This window comes from Eleutherodactylus coqui, chromosome 11, assembly GCF_035609145.1.
Source record: "Eleutherodactylus coqui strain aEleCoq1 chromosome 11, aEleCoq1.hap1, whole genome shotgun sequence".
Classification (NCBI taxonomy): domain Eukaryota; kingdom Metazoa; phylum Chordata; class Amphibia; order Anura; family Eleutherodactylidae; genus Eleutherodactylus; species Eleutherodactylus coqui.
The window spans coordinates 133,675,009-133,695,021 of record NC_089847.1 but is presented as its reverse complement, the minus strand read 5'-3'; the positions used below and the strand labels follow the sequence as shown (position 1 = coordinate 133,695,021).

At 40.5% G+C, this 20,013-nt stretch overlaps 1 protein-coding gene across 4 annotated transcripts in view; it reads right to left on the bottom strand.

Annotated features, from left to right (window-relative positions):
- The window catches only part of MICAL2 (microtubule associated monooxygenase, calponin and LIM domain containing 2), a 229,108-nt gene that overhangs the window by 118,616 nt on the left and 90,479 nt on the right, over positions 1-20,013 (bottom strand). For 3 of the 4 annotated variants that reach the window (XM_066583556.1, XM_066583557.1, XM_066583555.1), the window contains exons 13-16: positions 17,976-18,175; positions 17,336-17,448; positions 12,088-12,159; positions 4,461-4,610 (exon numbers count right to left, since the gene is read on the bottom strand). In XM_066583556.1, the coding sequence (XP_066439653.1) occupies positions 4,461-4,610; positions 12,088-12,159; positions 17,336-17,448; positions 17,976-18,175 (535 nt within the window). Of the gene's footprint in view, positions 1-987; positions 1,833-4,460; positions 4,611-12,087; positions 12,160-17,335; positions 17,449-17,975; positions 18,176-20,013 lie in introns of those variants that run through there. The other variant, XM_066583558.1, reaches the window with a different exon arrangement.

Sequence of the window (20,013 nt, the reverse complement as noted above, 5' to 3'; positions counted from 1 at the left end):
GAGGCTACACAAAACACAGTGTATCAAACCATTGTTTACATCATCATCATAAGGAGGCTTCAGGGATGCCGATGACCCCAGTGGAAAACATTACATCTGGGAAACTTTCAAAACTCAAATCTAAAGAAATGTTTTGGATTTATCAACCTAATACTCTAAAACCAGGAGGGCTCAATGAGGTCCTGGAGACGTTTTGAAGTCAAATATTTAATATATATTTTTTTTTAAAACCCTGTTTGTTACAAAACCCTAGTATAAACTAGAAAGTCATGGATACACTTTCCTCATAGTATATAAACTCTTTTCTTTAAGGTACCAGCCATTTCTCACACATAAAAGCCCTCTATTCATAGAAAATTGATTTATCTATACTTATTCTGATCACTTCCTCCCTGTGGAACGCACCTCCATTGGATTTGACACGCAATATGATGTCACTTCCTGTGACGCGTGCCCCCTGTCCTGCCGATCACGTGACCACGCAGCAGACTGGCATCCCAGCGCCATCTTGCTACTCCAGCATAAAACAGACTGCTCTGGTGGAGCACCACCACACAGGAGCAGCATCTGCCAGGGTAAATGCCACCCCATGGATTCGGTTTTGAATTTGATATAACCCGCTGACATAATACGGGTGTTTCATTTGTATAAATACCTTTCACCAGGTAGGCACTTCTAGCCCTTTCCTTAAGGACCTGACATCATCTAATATATATCCCCTGTCTTACCCTCTGGGTAACCATTTAAAACATGTCTGCATTTATCTAGAATTACGCATCCACTTTGCTTGTATATATATTGGTTTTTGGATCCTTATCATATATATATATATATATATATATATATACATATATATATATACATATATATATATATATATATATATATATATGTTTCTTTTGTGTTCTCTACATGATTATATTTATACAGAAAAGGAGAAGGAGAGAAAAAAACCACCATATTCATTTTAACCTTTATTAATATATATCGTCTTGTACATTACATTATTGATGCTTTATATACATTTTTTATTATCTCTCTTTATTTGTCCTCTCTATGTGCGACTTGCAATTTCATTTTATCTTAGAACTACCTGTAACATTTTATATCTTGTGTCTATAGTTAGATTATTGTGCTTGAGAAAGGAGCCCCGTGAGCTCCGAAACGCGTTGCACTATCTTGTTTTACTTATTAAACACCTCTTTCCGATACCATTTTGGGTTGATTCCCCTCACTCCAGGAGATATCAAACCCTAATAGATTATTTGCATGGTCGTAGTATAGGTGCTTTCATTAGAGGTCACCCTGAGCGCAGGGTCTTTTTCGTTTTTTTTCAATCTCTACCGCTGCGGGTATGTAATTCCTGCTTGTAGTTTTGCAGTTGGTTCTCGCGATGTGCTGAAAAATTCGCGCATGCGCATTGATGGTTTTCAATATGCAGTTCCTGTCTTATGTTGATTCCGGGGGACACATCACTCAGGAGACATCCAGATTACTTCATGGATACGATAACACTGTGGAGTGGAGCATTCTGCCATGGCAATGAACATTGCAGGTGGAGGGCAGGTACAGCCCAATTTCAGAGCACGTTGTGATTTGTCTGTAAGTGCTGGTCTTATTCTATATAAATACATATTTGTATTACTTTTTACACTTGATAAAGATTCTACTGAGTTGAAACGTTGTGTCTTTGTGGTCGAGAGGAATGAAGGAACCTGTTTGAAACTGCACCTTCTATGCTGTCACATTGCCTTTTTGTGGTACCCTACAGTGAAGTCTGGTGGTTGAGCATCATGCTGGAGGAGGGGAGACCAGTCAGGGCTGGTGGAAAGCTGAATGGAACAAAGTACAGAGATAATGAAAAACTGATTCAAAGTGCAAGGAACCCCAGACTGGGCAGAAGGGTCACCTTCCAACAAGACAATGACCCTAAGCACACTGCTAAGACCACACAGGAGGGTCTCAAGGACAACTCTGTGAAGGCCCTTGAGTGGCCCAGTCAGAGCCCCGAACCCAATGGAACATCCCTGGAGAAACCTGAAAAAGTGAAAGTGTCTGAAGTCTTTCCAAATGCATCGTATATGCAGTACTGCAATGTGACTCTATAGAAGAAGTTCCAGGACTTTACAATCTCATTTTTACGAGAGGAATAGTGTCCACAAAAGTGCAACAAAGTTGCAAATATCAACATGAAGTTGTACTGTGTTTTTTTGTGCCACTTTGCTACTGCATTGTGCGGTTACATGCTATCAATAGGATGTGACATAGGAGTGTAATGGCTCGGTCGCTGCAACCTGCATTAGTAGAAAGGGGCCACCTCAGCCCCAGCTATGTACGGAGAAACAGCGTCCTTGTATAGTCCAGCTCCAGGAATGAGAGTTCGGAAAAGTATCTAAATATGAAAATGCCTTCAAGAGATACGGATGTTACATGAATCCGTATGCTTTGTGATGCACTTTCTGCCCACTTTTCACAAACTCAGCATTATGAATGCAGACTTAAGGCTAAATCACATGAGCGTATTTCCTGCCCGTGTGCTGTCCGAGTCCACAATGGACTAGACTCTGATACACAGACCCGTAGTAGTCAATTTGCCAGTTCATACATCCATTTTTTCACATGGACACAGGTCTACACGAAAAAAAAAATTGCGGCGAAGCACTATTTGCAGGCAAAATTCGCCCATTTAAGTTAATGCGAACACGTAAAAATGTGATTGTTCTCAGCAAGAGAAACCAAGTAATCTTCTAGATATGAAACCTTATGATGGCAAACAAAAATACATGATGTTATAGCGAGCTTTCGAACCTACTGAGGAAGAACCCTAAGTAGGTTGGAAAGCTCGCTGTAACATTGTGTCTTTTTGCTGAGAACAATCACACTTTGCTCTACTGGCTCATATTGTACCAAACTTTTTTCTTGTCACGTAAACAACAGCACACAGATGCCGTTTGTCCTGTCCGTACTTCACAGATCCATTGTATAGAGATGCAGAAAAAATTAATGAAGACATCAAAAAATGGATGACATACAGAAGAAGTAAAATCGGACATACAGAACTCTACAAAGAAGAAAAAAAATGGACGAGTTTTAATACGCTTGTGTGAATTCAGCTGTAAAAAAGTATCCTGGACTGAGTAGATAAAGCTTAGTCACTCTATAACGAAAAGTTGTTAAACTTTCTAAAGTACTTTGAAGAAAGTGTATTAAGATTGGCATTTTTAACTTTGGTCCTAATATAGTTTCTGCTAGCACACAATACGCTTCATACATGAAGAGGCACGTGCCTCTTCTTGCTTCTCTGTGTACCTACAGAGAAAGGTCCGAACAGAAAGGTGTTGGTCCTGAGTGGCCACACCCCCTCTAGAAAGCCCCACCCTCTTTCAGAAAAGTGGCGTGGAGGAGCAAAAGTTGCAAAATTTTAGTGCAATCCTTAACAGGCGTAAAAGTCTTTTTAAATGTCTCACTTTGTGGTTCATTTCTTCACCATTTTTAATATCTCTGCTAGCCATCAGTGAATGGGGAAATTCATGTTTACATCAGAGACTAAAAACTCATAGAAACCAAATACTTCTCAGAGCCGGAGTTTGCTATAATTGTATCCAGTCTTCAAGGAGTTGTTCCAAGATTACAAGTTATCATGCTGATAACTTGCTGATTAGTTGGGGTCTTCCTACTGAGACCCCAACCGATCTCAAGAACGGGACACCCGTGTCTCGCTTCTTCCCAGCACGTCATTGTGAATTGAATGCCGGCCGAGCGTGCGCAGTTAGCGAGCAATTCATTTCAGTAGGACTGATGAAAGCAGCCCAGCGGCACCTGCTCAGGTATCTCAGCAGTCCTAATGAAAGTGAATGGAGCGCTAGTGTACTTGCGCAACCAGCGCTCTATTCAGTCTCCTCCTCAGTGTGGGAGGTACAATAACCCCACAGTGAGGAGGAAGAGGGACACGGGACACCCGTCCTCCAGATTGGCGGAGGTCTCCTGTGGATAGGGGATAACTTAAAATTGTGGTACAATCCCTATAAGAAGCTTCTCGGAATAAATATGTCAGCAGCATAAATCTCTCCCGTTACTACAATATATCAGTGCAGGTAACATGTGTGGGTTTGGAGACAACAAACTGTTTAGCTCACAGATGACGGTCTAGACAAGATACAACTTTAAGAAACTCTTGACTGTGAGAAGTATTACGTATGTGCAAGGCTTCAGTCTCTGGATGGAAAGGATACTCCATTCACTGACAGCAAACAAAGATATAAAAAAAGTGAGAAAATGAAATAAAAATGCAACTAAGTTGCATTTAGACAATGCAGAGTTATGTGACCTCTGATGAACAGCAGGGATTAAACATTACTGAAGCACTATATGACGTTTCTCCTTAGATGATGAAGTCCTGATCATGTAAGGCGCCGCAGTGCGATGGACATAATACGTTTATTACACAGGCGCCGATTTACCTGTCTCCGTAATGATGAATTGGGTGCATTCTCTTCAAACTTGGCCAGTAACTGTGTTGCCATGGACTTGACTTTATTCTGATTAATCATCTCCTTCGTGTCGCTGCATTCATTGCCAGAATTTATACTTTCACTGGACAAGCTTACCGTCTGCAAAACAAAAACCACAAAAACGTGACTTACTGGTGTCTGCTGAACCTTTTACCTGTTCAATCACCTCAGCAATGCCGAGCTTCAGTACAAGAATGAAAATGCAATGAGACACGCCGGCCCTCACCAGCGTCACACCACATACCAGAGATGCCTGCAACTAATATCAGACTTGGAGGAAATCCCAATGACGGGAGCAGCATGAGAAGAACTGCAACATCGCCAGATACACAGAAAACGGAAGAGAGCTTCTTCAAGATTTAATGGACGGCAGTTATATATAAGAAATCTACTACACGTTGTAATGTTTCATATTCTTGTAGGTAGAGGGCAATATTATAGTAGTTATATTCTTGTACATAGGGGCAGTATTATAGTAGTTATATTCTTGTACATAGGGGCAGTATTATAGTAGTTATATTCTTGTACATAGGGGGCAGTATTATAGTAGTTATATTCTTGTACATAGGGGGCAGTATTATAGTACTTATATTCTTGTACATAGGGGGCAGTATTATAGTAGTTATAGTCTTGTACATAGGAGCAGTATTATAGTAGTTATATTCTTGTACATAGGAGGCAGTATTATAGTAGTTATATTCTTGTACATAGCGGGCAATATTATAGTAGTTATATTCTTGTACATAGGGGGCAGTATTATAGTAGTTATATTCTTGTACATAGGGGGCAGTATTATAGTAGTTATATTCTTGTACATAGGGGGCAGTATTATAGTAGTTATATTCTTGTACATAGGGGGCAGTATTATAGTAGTTATATTCTTGTACATAGGAGGCAGTATTATAGTAGTTATATTCTTGTACATAGGGGGCAGTATTATAGTAATGTTCTTGTACATAGGGAGCAGTATTATAGTAGTTATATTCTTGTACATAGGGGGCAGTATTATAGTAGTTATATTCTTGTACATAGGGGGCAGTGTTATAGTAGTTATATTCTTGTACATAGTGGGCAGTATTATAGTAGTTATATTCTTGTACATAGGAGGCAGTATTATAGTAGTTATATTCTTGTACATAGGGAGCAGTATTATAGTAGTTATATTCTTGTACATAGGGGGCAGTATTATAGTAGTTATATTCTTGTACATAGGGGGCAGTATTATAGTAGTTATATTCTTGTACATAGGGAGCAGTATTATAGTAATTATATTCTTGTACATAGGGGGCAGTATTATAATAGTTATATTCTTGTATATAGAGGGCAGTATTATAGTAGTTATATTCTTGTACATAGGGGGGCAGTATTATAGTAGTAATATTCTTGTACATAGGAGCAGTATAATAGTAGTTATATTCTTGTACATAGGGGGCAGTATTATAGTAGTTATATTCTTGTACATAGGGGGCAGTATTATAGTAATTATATTCTTGTACATAGGGAGCAGTATTATAGTAGTTATATTCTTGTACATAGGGGGGCAGTATTATAGTAATTATATTCTTGTACATAGGGGGCAGTATTATAGTAGTTATATTCTTGTACATAGGGGGGCAGTATTATAGTAGTAATATTCTTGTACATAGGAGCAGTATTATAGTAGGTATATTCTTGTCCATAGGGGGCAGTATTATAGTAGTTATATTCTTGTACATAGGGGGCAGTATTATAGTAATTATATTCTTGTACATTGAGAGCAGTATTATAGTAGTTATATTCTTGTACATACGGGGCAGTATTATAGTAGTTATATTCTTGTACATACGGGGCAGTATTATAGTAATTATATTCTTGTGCATAGGGAGCAGTATTATAGTAGTTATATTCTTGTACATGGGGAGCAGTATTATAGTAATTATATTCTTGTACTTAGGGGGCAGTATTATAGTAGTTATATTCTTGTACATAGCGGGCAGTATTATAGTAGTTATATTCTTGTACATAGGAGGCAGTATTATAGTAGTTATATTCTTGTACATAGGAGGCAGTATTCTAGTAGTTATATTCTTGTACATAGGAGCAGTATTATAGTGGCTTTATTCTTGTACATAGGGGGCAGTATTATAGTAGTTATATTCTTGTACATAGGAGAAGTATTCTAGTAGTTATATTCTTGTACATAGGAGCAGTATTATAGTAGTTATATTCTTGTACATAGGGGGCAGTATTATAGTAATTATATTCTTGTGCATAGGGAGCAGTATTATAGTAGTTATATTCTTGTACATGGGGAGCAGTATTATAGTAATTATATTCTTGTACATAGGGGGCAGTATTATAGTAGTTATATTCTTGTACATAGCGGGCAGTATTATAGTAGTTATATTCTTGTACATAGGAGGCAGTATTATAGTAGTTATATTCTTGTACATAGGAGGCAGTATTCTAGTAGTTATATTCTTGTATATAGGAGCAGTATTATAGTGGCTTTATTCTTGTACATAGGGGGCAGTATTATAGTAGTTATATTCTTGTACATAGGAGAAGTATTCTAGTAGTTATATTCTTGTACATAGGAGCAGTATTATAGTAGTTATATTCTTGTACATAGGAGCAGTATTATAGTAGTTATATTCTTGTACATAGGGGGCAGTATTATAGTAGTTATATTCTTGTACATAGGGGCAGTATTATAGTAGTTATATTCTTGTACATAGGGGCAGTATTATAGTAGTTATATTCTTGTACACAGAGGGCAGTATTATAGTAGTTATATTCTTGTACACAGAGGGCAGTATTATAGTAGTTATATTCTTGTACATAGGAGGCAGTATTATAGTAGTTATATTCTTGAACATAGGGGGCAGTATTATAGTAATTATATTCTTGTACATAGGGGGCAGTATTATAGTAATTATATTCTTGTACATAGGGAGCAGTATTATAGTAGTTCTATTCTTGTACATAGGAACAGTATTATAGTAGTTATATTCTTGTACATAGGGGCAGTATTATAGTAGTTATATTCTTGTACACAGAGGGCAGTATTATAGTAGTTATATTCTTGTACATAGGAGGCAGTATTATAGTAGTTATATTCTTGAACATAGGGGGCAGTATTATAGTAATTATATTCTTGTACATAGGGGGCAGTATTATAGTAATTATATTCTTGTACATAGGGAGCAGTATTATAGTAGTTCTATTCTTGTACATAGGAGCAGTATTATAGTAGTTATATTCTTATACATAGGGGGCAGTATTATAGTAATTATATTCTTGCACATAGCGGGCAGTATTATAGTAGTTATGTTCTTGTACATAGGGGGCAGTATTACAGTAATTATATTCTTGTACATAGGGGGCAGTATTATAGTAATTATATTCTTGTGCATAGGGAGCAGTATTATAGTAATTATATTCTTGTGCATAGGGAGCAGTATTATAGCAGTTATATTATTGTACATAGGGGAAAGTATTATAGTAGTTATATTCTTGTACATAGGGGGCAGTATTATAGTAGTTATATTCTTGTACATAGGAGCAGTATTATAGTAGTTATATTCTTATACATAGGGGGCTGTATTATAGTAATTATATTCTTGTACATAGGGGCAGTATTGTAGTAGTTATATTCTTGTACATAGGAGGCAGTATTATAGTAGTTATATTCTTGTACATAGGGGGCAGTATTATAGTGGTTATATTCTTGAACATAGGGGGCAGTATTATAGTAATTATATTCTTGTACATAGGGGGCAGTATTATAGTAATTATATTCTTGTGCATAGGGAGCAGTATTATAGTAATTATATTCTTGTGCATAGGGAGCAGTATTATAGTAGTTATATTCTTGTACATAGGAGCAGTATTATAGTAGTTATATTCTTATACATAGGGGGCTGTATTATAGTAATTATATTCTTGTACATAGGGGGCAGTATTGTAGTAGTTATATTCTTGTACATAGGAGGCAGTATTATAGTAGTTATATTCTTGTACATAGGGGGCAGTGTTATAGTAGTTATATTCTTGTACATAGGGGGCAGTATTATAGTAGTTATATTCTTGTACATAGGGGGCAGTATTATAGTAGTTATATTCTTGTACATGGGGAGCAGTATTATAGTAGTTATATTCTTGAACATAGGGGGCAGTATTATAGTAGTTATATTCTTGAACATAGGGGGCAGTGTTATAGTAGTTATTTTCTAGTACATAGAAGCAGTATTATAGTGGTTATATTCCTGTACATAGGGGGCAGTATTATAATAGTTATATTCTTGTACATAGGAGGCAGTATTATAGTAGTTATATTCTTGTACATAGGAGGCAGTATTATAGTAGTTATATTCTTGTACATAGGGGGCAGTATTATAGTAGTTATATTCTTGTACATAGGGGGCAGTATTATAGTAGTTATATTCTTGTACATAGGGGGCAGTATTATAGTAGTTATATTCTTGTACATAGGAGGCAAATCACAGTGGTATGAAAATCTATATATTGTTTGCAGAAACCCTTCACAGATATAGATTAAAATTAAATGCCTTTTATTAGTATATTTTAAAATTGTGGGCTCACATATAACACTTCTTAACGATACAAAAGAAAAGGACAAGTAACATATAAACAAAAAATAGGCCCTAGTAGAAATATGTAGGGTAACGTATCTCTCAGATAGATTTTTGGAGATCGATACCGCACATGAATATGGAAGAGGATGAAGGTCCAAATTTTTGGAAATCGATACCGCTCATGAATATGGAAAAGGATAAAGGTCCAGATGAAAAAGGAGTATTATCCAAATCCAGAAAATATGCGTACCTAGATATAAATGCGGTACGAGGAGTAATACCTCTTTAGGGCACAATGTTGTAATGTATATTCATGTTGCTAAGACAATTTTTCATAACCTCTCATTAATAGCACAGTTGCCGCATATACGGGTGCTAATTATATAGGCTCATTACAGGTCAGTGGTACTGACCAGCACGTAAAAACGGCTCGCTCGACGCGTTTCCCTGCCCTTGTAGGGGGCAGTTCCTCAGGAGCACGGGTAATGGTTGCCCGTAGATACGTGTTTCTAAAGTTGTCGCATAGAAATGATAGAGCAACAGGGTTGATGCGTCAGGACATAGTCCTGCTATAATTTAGTCCTGCTAAGATGAACCTACTCGATATTTCCCGTTACCGCTCCTTACTAGTCACTTCCGGCGCGGCACTTGTATTAGTACCGCTGTCGGACTCTCTGAATATTTGAGAGAGAGAGAGGGCCTTTCACTTGATCTGGCGTACACTGTGATATATGTCAGTATATGACTATCTCCAACAGCGCCTCCAGATAACAAATGGCGACCGCTATTAGGCTTAGTTATCAGCCACTAGAGCGATGCCCGGGGGTGCCCTCTTGGAGGGTTCCTGCAATATCTATTAGGGTGTTCGCATTGGTCAGCGCATTGCAATGAACGATGTGGATTGATGCGACACCCAAATAGAGATAGCTCTGTCACTCGATATTAACAAAAGCGAGTGTTCTTCTATGGTCCCTGGCCGACCCTTTTAACCTAGCTGGTAGACATCCCAGCTGTGTTATATTCAGGTCAGGTGCCTTCACAGGTGAAGCTCGATTAAATAGCAGTATGTGCCTCAGGTAGGTTAGCTTCAGATGAAAGGCAGCAAACTCGGCTAGATTTGGGGGATAATACCCCATTCAGAGTTCTATCATGAAGACCAAGAAAGACAGAGCCCCTCTAGTATCAATCCTAGCTGGATTGAACAGGGGTAAGAAGCAGGGACAGAGTAGGAGAGGTGGCGCCTGCGGCTCTGATGGTGAGCGGCCGGCTATGGGGTGTCAGAGGTATTGACAGCGTTTAAAAAGGAGTATAGCTCCTCCTCTTAGGGAGGAGTTATATCATCCAGCCTATTGGGACTCCAAGGGGCGGTAGTAGTTATCCCTAGGAACACCCATCTTCACATTCTGCCTGGCCTATATACTTCCACACAGTAAGGCAATAGTATAGTGGGGCAGTGCTGTGAGGCCTTTCTTGATGATTCTGTCTACCCCATCCGATCATCAGAGGCCTCAATACGTAGTATTATAGTAGTTATATTCTTGTACATAGGGGGCAGTATTATAGTAGTTATATTCTTGTACATAGGGGGCAGTATTATAGTAGTTATATTCTTGTACATAGGGGAGCAGTATTATAGTAGTTATATTCTTGTACATAGGGGGCAGTATTATAGTAGTTATATTCTTGTACATAGGGGGCAGTATTATAGTAGTTATATTCTTGTACATAGGAGGCAGTATTATAGTAGTTATATTCTTGTACATAGGAGCAGTATTATAGTAGTTATATTCTTGTACATAGGGGGGCAGTATTATAGTAGTTATATTCTTGTACATAGGAGGCAGTATTCTAGTAGTTCTATTCTTGTACATAGGGGGCAGTATTATAGTAGTTATATTCTTGTACATAGGGGGCAGTATTATAGTAGTTATATTCTTGTACATAGGAGGCAGTATTCTAGTAGTTCTATTCTTGTACATAGGGAGCAGTATTATAGTAGTTGTATTCTTGTACATAGGGCTCAGTATTATAGTAGTTATATTCTTGTACATAGGGGGCAGTATTATAGTAGTTATATTCTTGTACATAGGGGCAGTATTATAGTAGTTATTTTCTGGTACATAGGAGGCAGTATTCTAGTAGTTATATTCTTGTACATAGGGACAGTAGTATTATACTAGTTTAGTATACAACCGTTTTATACAGTGGATGATGATTCTTTAAAAAGAAAACAATTATAATCCGGGTAGGTTTTAAGCAGGTGATCCTGAATCAGCAGCTCCAAGCAATGTCTCTGGTCAGACATGCTGAGAGTTTTAGTTCCATAGATTTTAGGGCCACCAGCTGGTATGACTGTTTTAGATAAGCACCTCTGTACAGACCTTCAGGGCGCTGCACCCTCAGCAGTATGTCATTGTTATCTCACGCCAGCTTTTCATGCTCCATATCTTTGGCTGATAGCAGATTTATTTTGCTATGTGTCATATGTTTATACTATGACAACAGCTCTATAAGAGCTTGGAATTTCTGGGCTCTGTCACCTGCCGAGTCCTGATTGTGTTCTGATTATAGACATGTTTAACAAGGGGGCGGCCGCCTGTCATTATTTTTATCTTTTTCTGGGCAAGCTGGCTGCAGGCCTGTAGAGCTCCAACATGGGTTGTTACCCAGCTTCCCCAGACACCTGAATGTCAAGTTTGCCAGCAGGGATAGGAGGTAAGCAGTTGTAATATAAGGATACTTTACAAAAGTATAGTTACATTACATTTCAGGAATCTTTTGCAATTAACACTATAAATTCCTGACCAGGGTGAGGAATCTGCTGGGTTACTGCAGTTCCCATTGCTGGATCATTAGGGATGCTTTTTCCTAATAGGCTACAGTTGCTGGTAATGATGCGTGGGTCGTGGCGAGCAGCGATGGTCAGAGATCTGCGCTACATTACAACTCCAGCTCCAATACTGAACACATCTAGTCACCAGGAAGTAGTCAGCACCAACCTCATCAAAGAGCTGCATCGCCGTCCTCCTCCTCCTCTTATTTGCATCCTTTTCTTCATATTTATTCTCTCCCTGGATAGAGAAAAACAAACAATTAATGTACAGCGGCAAGAGGCGGAGCTTGCAGTTACAGAGCGCAAGCGCAAAAGTCAGATGTGGACAATCAAGGTGAACGGCAACAACTTTACTTACACAAAAGAAGAAATAGACATAAATGGTAAATTATCTATAGGTACCGTGCAAATGCCATTATATACTGATACCATATATCGTAGGATTGACGCCATATACTGTAAAATTGATGTCATATATTGTAGATTTGATGCCATATACTGATTAAATAACACTCTACACTGCAGACACTCCAGCATATACTGTAGAATTCCCACCATGTACTGTACAAATGTCGCCATATCCTGTACAAATGTCGCCATGTACTGTACAAATGTCACCATATACTGTACAAATGCCACCATATACTGTACAAATGTCGCCATGTACTGTACAAATGTCGCCATGTACTGTACAAATGCCACCATATACTGTACAAATGTCGCCATATACTGTACAAATGTCGCCATATACTGTACAAATGTCGCCATATCCTGTACAAATGCCACCATATACTGTACAAATGTCGCCATATCCTGTACAAATGCCACCATATACTGTACAAATGTCGCCATGTACTGTACAAATGCTGCCATATACTGTACAAATGTCGCCATATACTGTACAAATGTCGCCATGTACTGTACAAATGCTGCCATATACTGTACAAATGTCGCCATATACTGTACAAATGCCACCATATACTGTACAAATGTCGCCATGTACTGTACAAATGCTGCCATATACTGTACAAATGTCGCCATGTACTGTACAAATGTCACCATATCCTGTACAAATGCCGCCATATACTGTAGAAATGCCGCCATATACTGTAGAAATGCCGCCATATACTGTACAAATGTCGCCATATACTGTAGAAATGTCGCCATATACTGTAGAAATGTCGCCATATACTGTAGAAATGTCGCTGTATCCTGCACAAATGCCGCCATATATTACTGTTTTGCAAAACACCCTGTTGCTAAATGTTTACTAAACACCAGTAGAAAAAAATAAAATACACAACAAACATGCATCTCATTACAGGTCGGTCGTCCTTGTACTAGTGATCCTCTATTGGGTGTAATTGCCAGGAAACAAGCCTCAATTGACAGGCTTTACATGGGTCAATGATCGACACGAACATTTGTTTGGCTAGTCGCTGCGCCGTGGAAATATGCCGCCTATCAGCCAATGAATAAGCCATGCTGATTGGGTCATCTATGCTGCAGAAATATTGATGACTGTCAGCACATGGGGTGATCGGAGGATGTGCCGCTGACAGTGATGATACTGTGTAGGGGATGAATGATCGTATTCGTGTCCCCCCCCCCCCCCCCCACAGCCAGCATCAACCCGTGTAAAGGCCATTTAAACAAGCGCCAATCTTCTAAAAGGCCCCTTTTACATGACCTGATGTGGGCTGTGTAACAGATCGGCACTCATTTACCCATACAGGCAGTATGGAGGATGAATGATCGTTCCAATGGTTTGACCCTCGTTCAGTTTCACTGCTGTTGGCAGTACATTCTCCGTTCACACAGGAAGATCTGCCGCCATTAATGAGGATTTTTTGTGCTGCATGGAAGATGTGACCCTTGATGAATTAGTGTTTGCTCGTCTGTTGAATGATTGGTGGCAGCTTTGGAAATTCTTGCTAAGGCCGCCTGCGCACCGCGGTTTCGCAGCAAATACTGTGCATAGCATGCTATGGAAGATTGCTTCTTCCTGCACACTCACGGAAACGAATTGCAATTTCCGCAAACGGAGAAAAACAAAATCACACCATGCTCTATTTATGTGCGCCGTCCGCACAGACACTTTCCATTGAAGTCACAATGAAAGCCGTCCGACTCGCAACTCGTCTGCGGCTGTATTCGAAATTGATATTGCAGACAGGTCATGGATTCCGGGTAATAGTCTAGCGATGGTGCAGTGGGGAAAAAAGGGATTTGAAAAAAGAAATCTGTACAGCGCATGTCCGACAGCGAGCCGCCGGGTCCATCCGCAGTACAGATGAAGAAGAAAGAAGACAGGTAAGTGCAGTCATCGGCTGGGCACAGGGCTGGATTCCTCTGTGGGCTCCCGCTTAGTTCTGCTACTGTAATTATATACTGAGCTTGGTTCTGGTGCTGTATTTATGTTACGATCTGGGTTCTGGTGCTGTATCTATGTAATGAGACTGGTTCTGGTGCTGTATTTATGTTACGATCTGGGTTCTGGTGCTGTATCTATGTAATGAGACTTGTTCTGGTGCTGTATTTAAGTACTAAGCTTAGTTCTAGTTCTGTGTTGACATTATGAGTTTAGTTCTGGTGCTATATTTATGTACTGAGCTTGGTTCTTTTATAGTATTTATGTACTGAGCTTGGTGTTAGGGTAGTAGAATATTTATGTTCTAAACTTGGTTCTGGTGCTGTTTTTATGTACTGAGCTTGGTTCAGGTATAGTATTTACTCTCTAAGCTGTTCTTGTGTAGATATGCTAGTATCTTGCTGCTTCCCGCACAAGCTGACGGCCCATCAGTGCAATATATACTGAATTTTTCTTACATACGAGGGAGACAAAAAAAATACCAGACAGGGTGTCATCTAACCTAAGGCCGGCACTACTTATGATCCTACTTGCCGAAGCATTGGGGCGTGTAAAAAGCCCTTTATTGGCTATAACAATGTGCTATAATCTCCTGACCCCACTGCACTCACATCCTCTGCTATAGGGAGCAAGAACTTGATTCCTAATAATAAACAAAAAGTTTCCTGACAGTTTAATGGCCGCCCCCCCCCCCTCCTTACATTATCACATGCTGGGGATAAATTACAGTTGACGAAGTGAAAAGTCCTTTTTTATTCTCGTCCTTGCCAGTAAGGTGGGTGCCGGCCTCAGCCCTAAGACACATATGGCCTGCATTACGGTAAAATACACTTGTGTGCGCTCTATAGGGGAGATGGTCGGTGCGAGGAAGGATCTGACTGTCACACGGCGTACGGTTCATACATGAGATAAGTGTTTTGTGATTGATAATTTGGGTGGGGATAGATAAATCAGAGATCTGGTTATTTTCTGAGATTGAAGTAGAAAAAAAAAGTAAAAGGCTTAAACGGCTCCATCCGCATCAGGAGGTAAAGTCAAGTATGTTAGTCAGGGTAATTAGCTGACATCATCGAATCGGAGGTTATGGCGTTTCCTGTGTTTTGTTTCTATGGCAATTTGGGGTGACATCACAATCCAGGGCCCAGATTTATGTTCTTGAGTTAATGAAAGATGAAAGACGAAAAAAGGGGTGATAGGCAGCGCTCACCACAACGTCTGATCCCCCCAGATCCATCACAAGGGAGGACAGTGAGGAGAAGTGGAGCAGACACTTGGATAATGTACGTTTCTGTGAGGGATTTCCTTCCATCCTGCCGTTTATTCATGTAGGAGCCTATTATATTGTCATAAATTACAATATATCAGCGACTCCGGGGAGCATTCTGTAGCAGCTGCACCTTGTAAAGCAGCGGAGGAGGATGCAGAAGTCACATCTCCTCCATCACTCTACAGGTCCAGGCTACTGGATAATCGCTACATGTCCCTGTAATTAGTAACAAATGGTCCATGTTCTCTATTCATGTAGAAGATCCTGATGTCTGATTTAATAAGAGAACTTCACCAGACACAGACATGCAATTTATGAACATACTGTATTACTTATCCTGTACTGATCCTGAGTTACATCCATTATACTCCAGAGCTGCACTCACTATTCTGCTGGTGGAGTCACTGTGTACATACATTACTTATCCTGTACTGATCCTGAGTTACATCCTGTATTATACTCCAGAGCTGCGCTCACTATTCTGCTGGTGGAGTCACTGTATACATGCATTACTTATCCTGTACTGCTCCTGAGTTACATCCGGTATTATACTCCAGAGCTGTACTCACTGTTCTGCTGGTGGAGTCACTGTGTACATACATTACTTATCCTGTACTGACCCTGAGTTACATCCTGTATTATACTCCAGAGCTGCACTCACTATTCTGCTGGTGGAGTCACTGTGTACATACATTACGTATCCTGGACTGATCCTGAGTTACATCCTATATTATACTCCAGAGCTGCACTCACTATCCTGCTGGTGGAGTCACTGTGTACATACATTACTTATCCTGTACTGATCCTGAGATACATCCTGTATTATACTGCAGAGCTGTACTCACAATTCTGCTGGTGGAGTCACTGTGTACATACATTACTTATCCTGTACTGATCCTGAGTTACATCCTGTATTATACTTCTGAGCTGCACCCACTATCCTGCTGGTGGAGTCACTGTGTACATACATTACTTATCCTGTACTGCTCCTGAGTTACATCCTGTATTATACTCCAGAGCTGCACTCACTATTCTGCTGGTGGAGTCACTGTGTACATACATTACTTATCCTGTACTGATCCTGAGTTACATCCTGTATTATACTGCAGAGCTGCACTCACTATTCTGCTGGTCGAGTCACTGTGTACATACATTACTTATCCTGTACTGATCCTGAGTTACATCCTGTATTATACTTCTGAGCTGCACCCACTATCCTGCTGGTGGAGTCACTGTGTACATACATTACTTATCCTGTACTGATCCTGAGTTACATCCTGTATTATACTCCAGAGCTATACTCACTATTCTGCTGGTGGAGTCACTGTGTACATACATTACTTATCCTGTACTGCTCCTGAGTTACATCCTGTATTATACTCCAGAGCTGCACTCACTATTCTGCTGGTGGAGTCACTGTGTACATACATTACTTATCCTGTACTGATCCTGAGTTACATCCTGTATTATACTGCAGAGCTGCACTCACTATTCTGCTGGTCGAGTCACTGTGTACATACATTACTTATCCTGTACTGATCCTGAGTTACATCCTGTATTATACCCCAGAGCTGCACTCACTATTCTGCTGGTGGAGTCACTGTGTACATACATTACTTATCCTGTACTGATCCTGAGTTACATCCTGTATTATACTCCAGAGCTGAACTCACTTTACAAAATTACTGAATGTCTCAAGACTTTGGAAACATAAAAAATATTCCGTATCTTAACCTCCCACAAGGGGCAGGAGTTTTGTGGAGTTTCGGTTCTCACCTTTGGCACTCTCTTCCTGGGTAATGTTAAGTTGAGGTAATTATTACTAAGCAGAGTGGATGGTTTGGAGGAATACACTTCTCCATTCTTCCCATTGTCCTTGGGGGCGGAGTCTGCAGAGAGAAACGGGAATTTGTAAAACTGAGACCGCCCACTGTAGCAGAGTGACAAATACCTAGTTAGTATAAACATGGTAAGTAATCACATTGTGGCGCCACTTTACTATGACCCTCCATACTTTATGGGAATTGAGGCATTATATAGCCAAGGCCCTTGTTCTTGTCCACTGGTCTACAGCTATGGTTGCGGATGCTCCCTCATTTGGTGACGGGGTCATTGCTTGGATTGTTTTAGCTATTTTGCTGTAGGAAGTGAATAACTCTATACATTGCGCAATGGTCCATTCACTTCAAGAGGACTGAAGGTCAAGAGCAGTGGACCGCCACCGATCAGATACTGATGACCCATGCTATAGGAAAATCATCAATATTGGAGCTTCGGAAAACTCCTTTAAAGGACTTGGCCTTGGGACGCAGTTATGTATTGACCTGGCAGCCAGCGCTCTACATTCGACTCCAGGGTGCCTTGACCTTCTGGATCACCTCATTGCATGATGATACAGCTACAAAGAGCCACTTACCGACTGGCCTCAGAGGGGCGCCCCTGAATAATTCATAGAACTTGGAAAGGTACAGGACCATGCTGAGCTTATCTGGTTCCTCCGTGGACGCCATCTCCTTCCCCGTAGTGATGGGCGAGATTCCAAACTCTTTCTCTGCGATATCAAACGCCAGCTGGTTGTTCCTGACAGCGTCGTCCTCGTTCAAAGAGTAGAAGTCACTGCGGAACAAAGGATACAATATCACAGGAAGAAAGGCATCATTAATAGGCCGGGGATCAAAGACACCGCCGCCGCTTATATAACATGTCATGGAATAATGAGAAGATGGAGAGTGGAGAAATCAGAGACAATGCAGAACGTATCGGCATTAACTCTGATAGACTATATACGGAGACCAGCCAGAACACAAAGCCACCGACAGGTGAGGCGAGTGCCACTGATTAACTGCTAACAACGGTGCCTGTCGGGGAATATACCAGGGAATGGTCAGTCAGGTCTTGGAGCTGATGTTGGAAACAGTAAAAATGGAGAAGTGTGCGGATCTGAGCGACTGAAAAGCTCCAAAGTGTGACGTGTGGACGACTGGTCGGAGCATCTCCAGAATGGCTAGTCTTGTGGGATGTCCTGGTATGTAGTGGTTATCACCTACCAAAAGTGCCCCAAGGAAGGATACCCTGTGACAGGGTGATGGGCGTCCTTGGCTCATCGCTGTGTGTAAGGATTGAATGTCGCCCGGCTAGTCTCATAGGACAGATTATTGATAAACAGAAGAGAAGCGGCGGGTGTTCGGTGCACTTGGACACAATAAAGACACCAGGAAATTCAGCAGCAACGCGTTTCACCTTCATCTGGCCTTTACCTTTGAAATCCTTTGAGCCCAGAATATTGTCATCATCATATTCTTCTTATAAAACCCGCCATATCACCCGTGGAGCGCTCAGAATTAGTGGAGAAGTGCAGCAGGAGCTCTTCTTGTTCTTATTGGAGGATCATCCACCTATCAGGGAGGTTGCTGCTATAAGGGCCCTGCTGAATTGCCGTTTTTATATCGCCCCAGGTACCAATTTTGTATTGTTTCAGTTTAATATCACCTTTTGGAGCACCTTTTTGCTTGTTTCTTCAAATTATTGATTAAGTCCATGTTGGGTGTATGGGTCAGAGTTCCCATGTGACCCCTGTCCACCACCAAACGTGCCTTCAATGGGGACATGAGCATCAGAACTGGAGCAATGAAAGAAAGTGGCCGGTCTGATGAATCACGTGTTACACAATGTGGACAGTCGGGTGCATCACTTGCCTGGGAAGAGATGGCTCCAGGATGGAAAGAAGATATGTTGGCGGGGATCGTGTGATAGGCGATATTCTGCTGGGAACTTGGGTTCTTACATCATGTTGACATGACATGTACCACCAACCTAAAATTGTACAGACAAGTCCCCCCTGATGCCAGTCAGATTCCCTAATGGCAGCTCCCTAAATAATTAGGATAATGTGCCAGTTGCACTGCAGAAATAGTGAAGGAACAGGAAAAAGAGATAAAGGTGGCAACTTCTCTCAGTTTTCATCTGATCCAAGGAGGCCGCACCGAGCAACGTACAGGACCTAATAGGATCTGCTGCAGATACCACAGGACACTTCATGGATCAGTATAAGAATGACCTACCCAATGCCAGGCAGGTGCTTTTAATATTATAGGTGGTCAGTAGAGCTAAATCCAAGAGGGCTCAACTCAACCCATATAATAACTTCACAAAGTGCCCATCAGGGGCAGGAAAATGCCTGGGCACATCCATCCTTGCCTACTGTCAGCCCTCTCAGCAGCTACCGCATTACTACTTCACTAATGTATCTCTGGTATTACTGATGCAACCTTATTACATTGTAGGCAGCGGTTCAATTTTGGCTTAAATAACAGTCAGAAATATTCTAGTTTTTACTGGTGACTACTGGCCTGTTTTCCATGAAACTGAATGAGAGGTTGTCCCGGCCACTTTTACTCCAGGTATGAAATGTTAGTATCTTTTTTTGCACATGGATTATTATAGGAAGAAAGTAA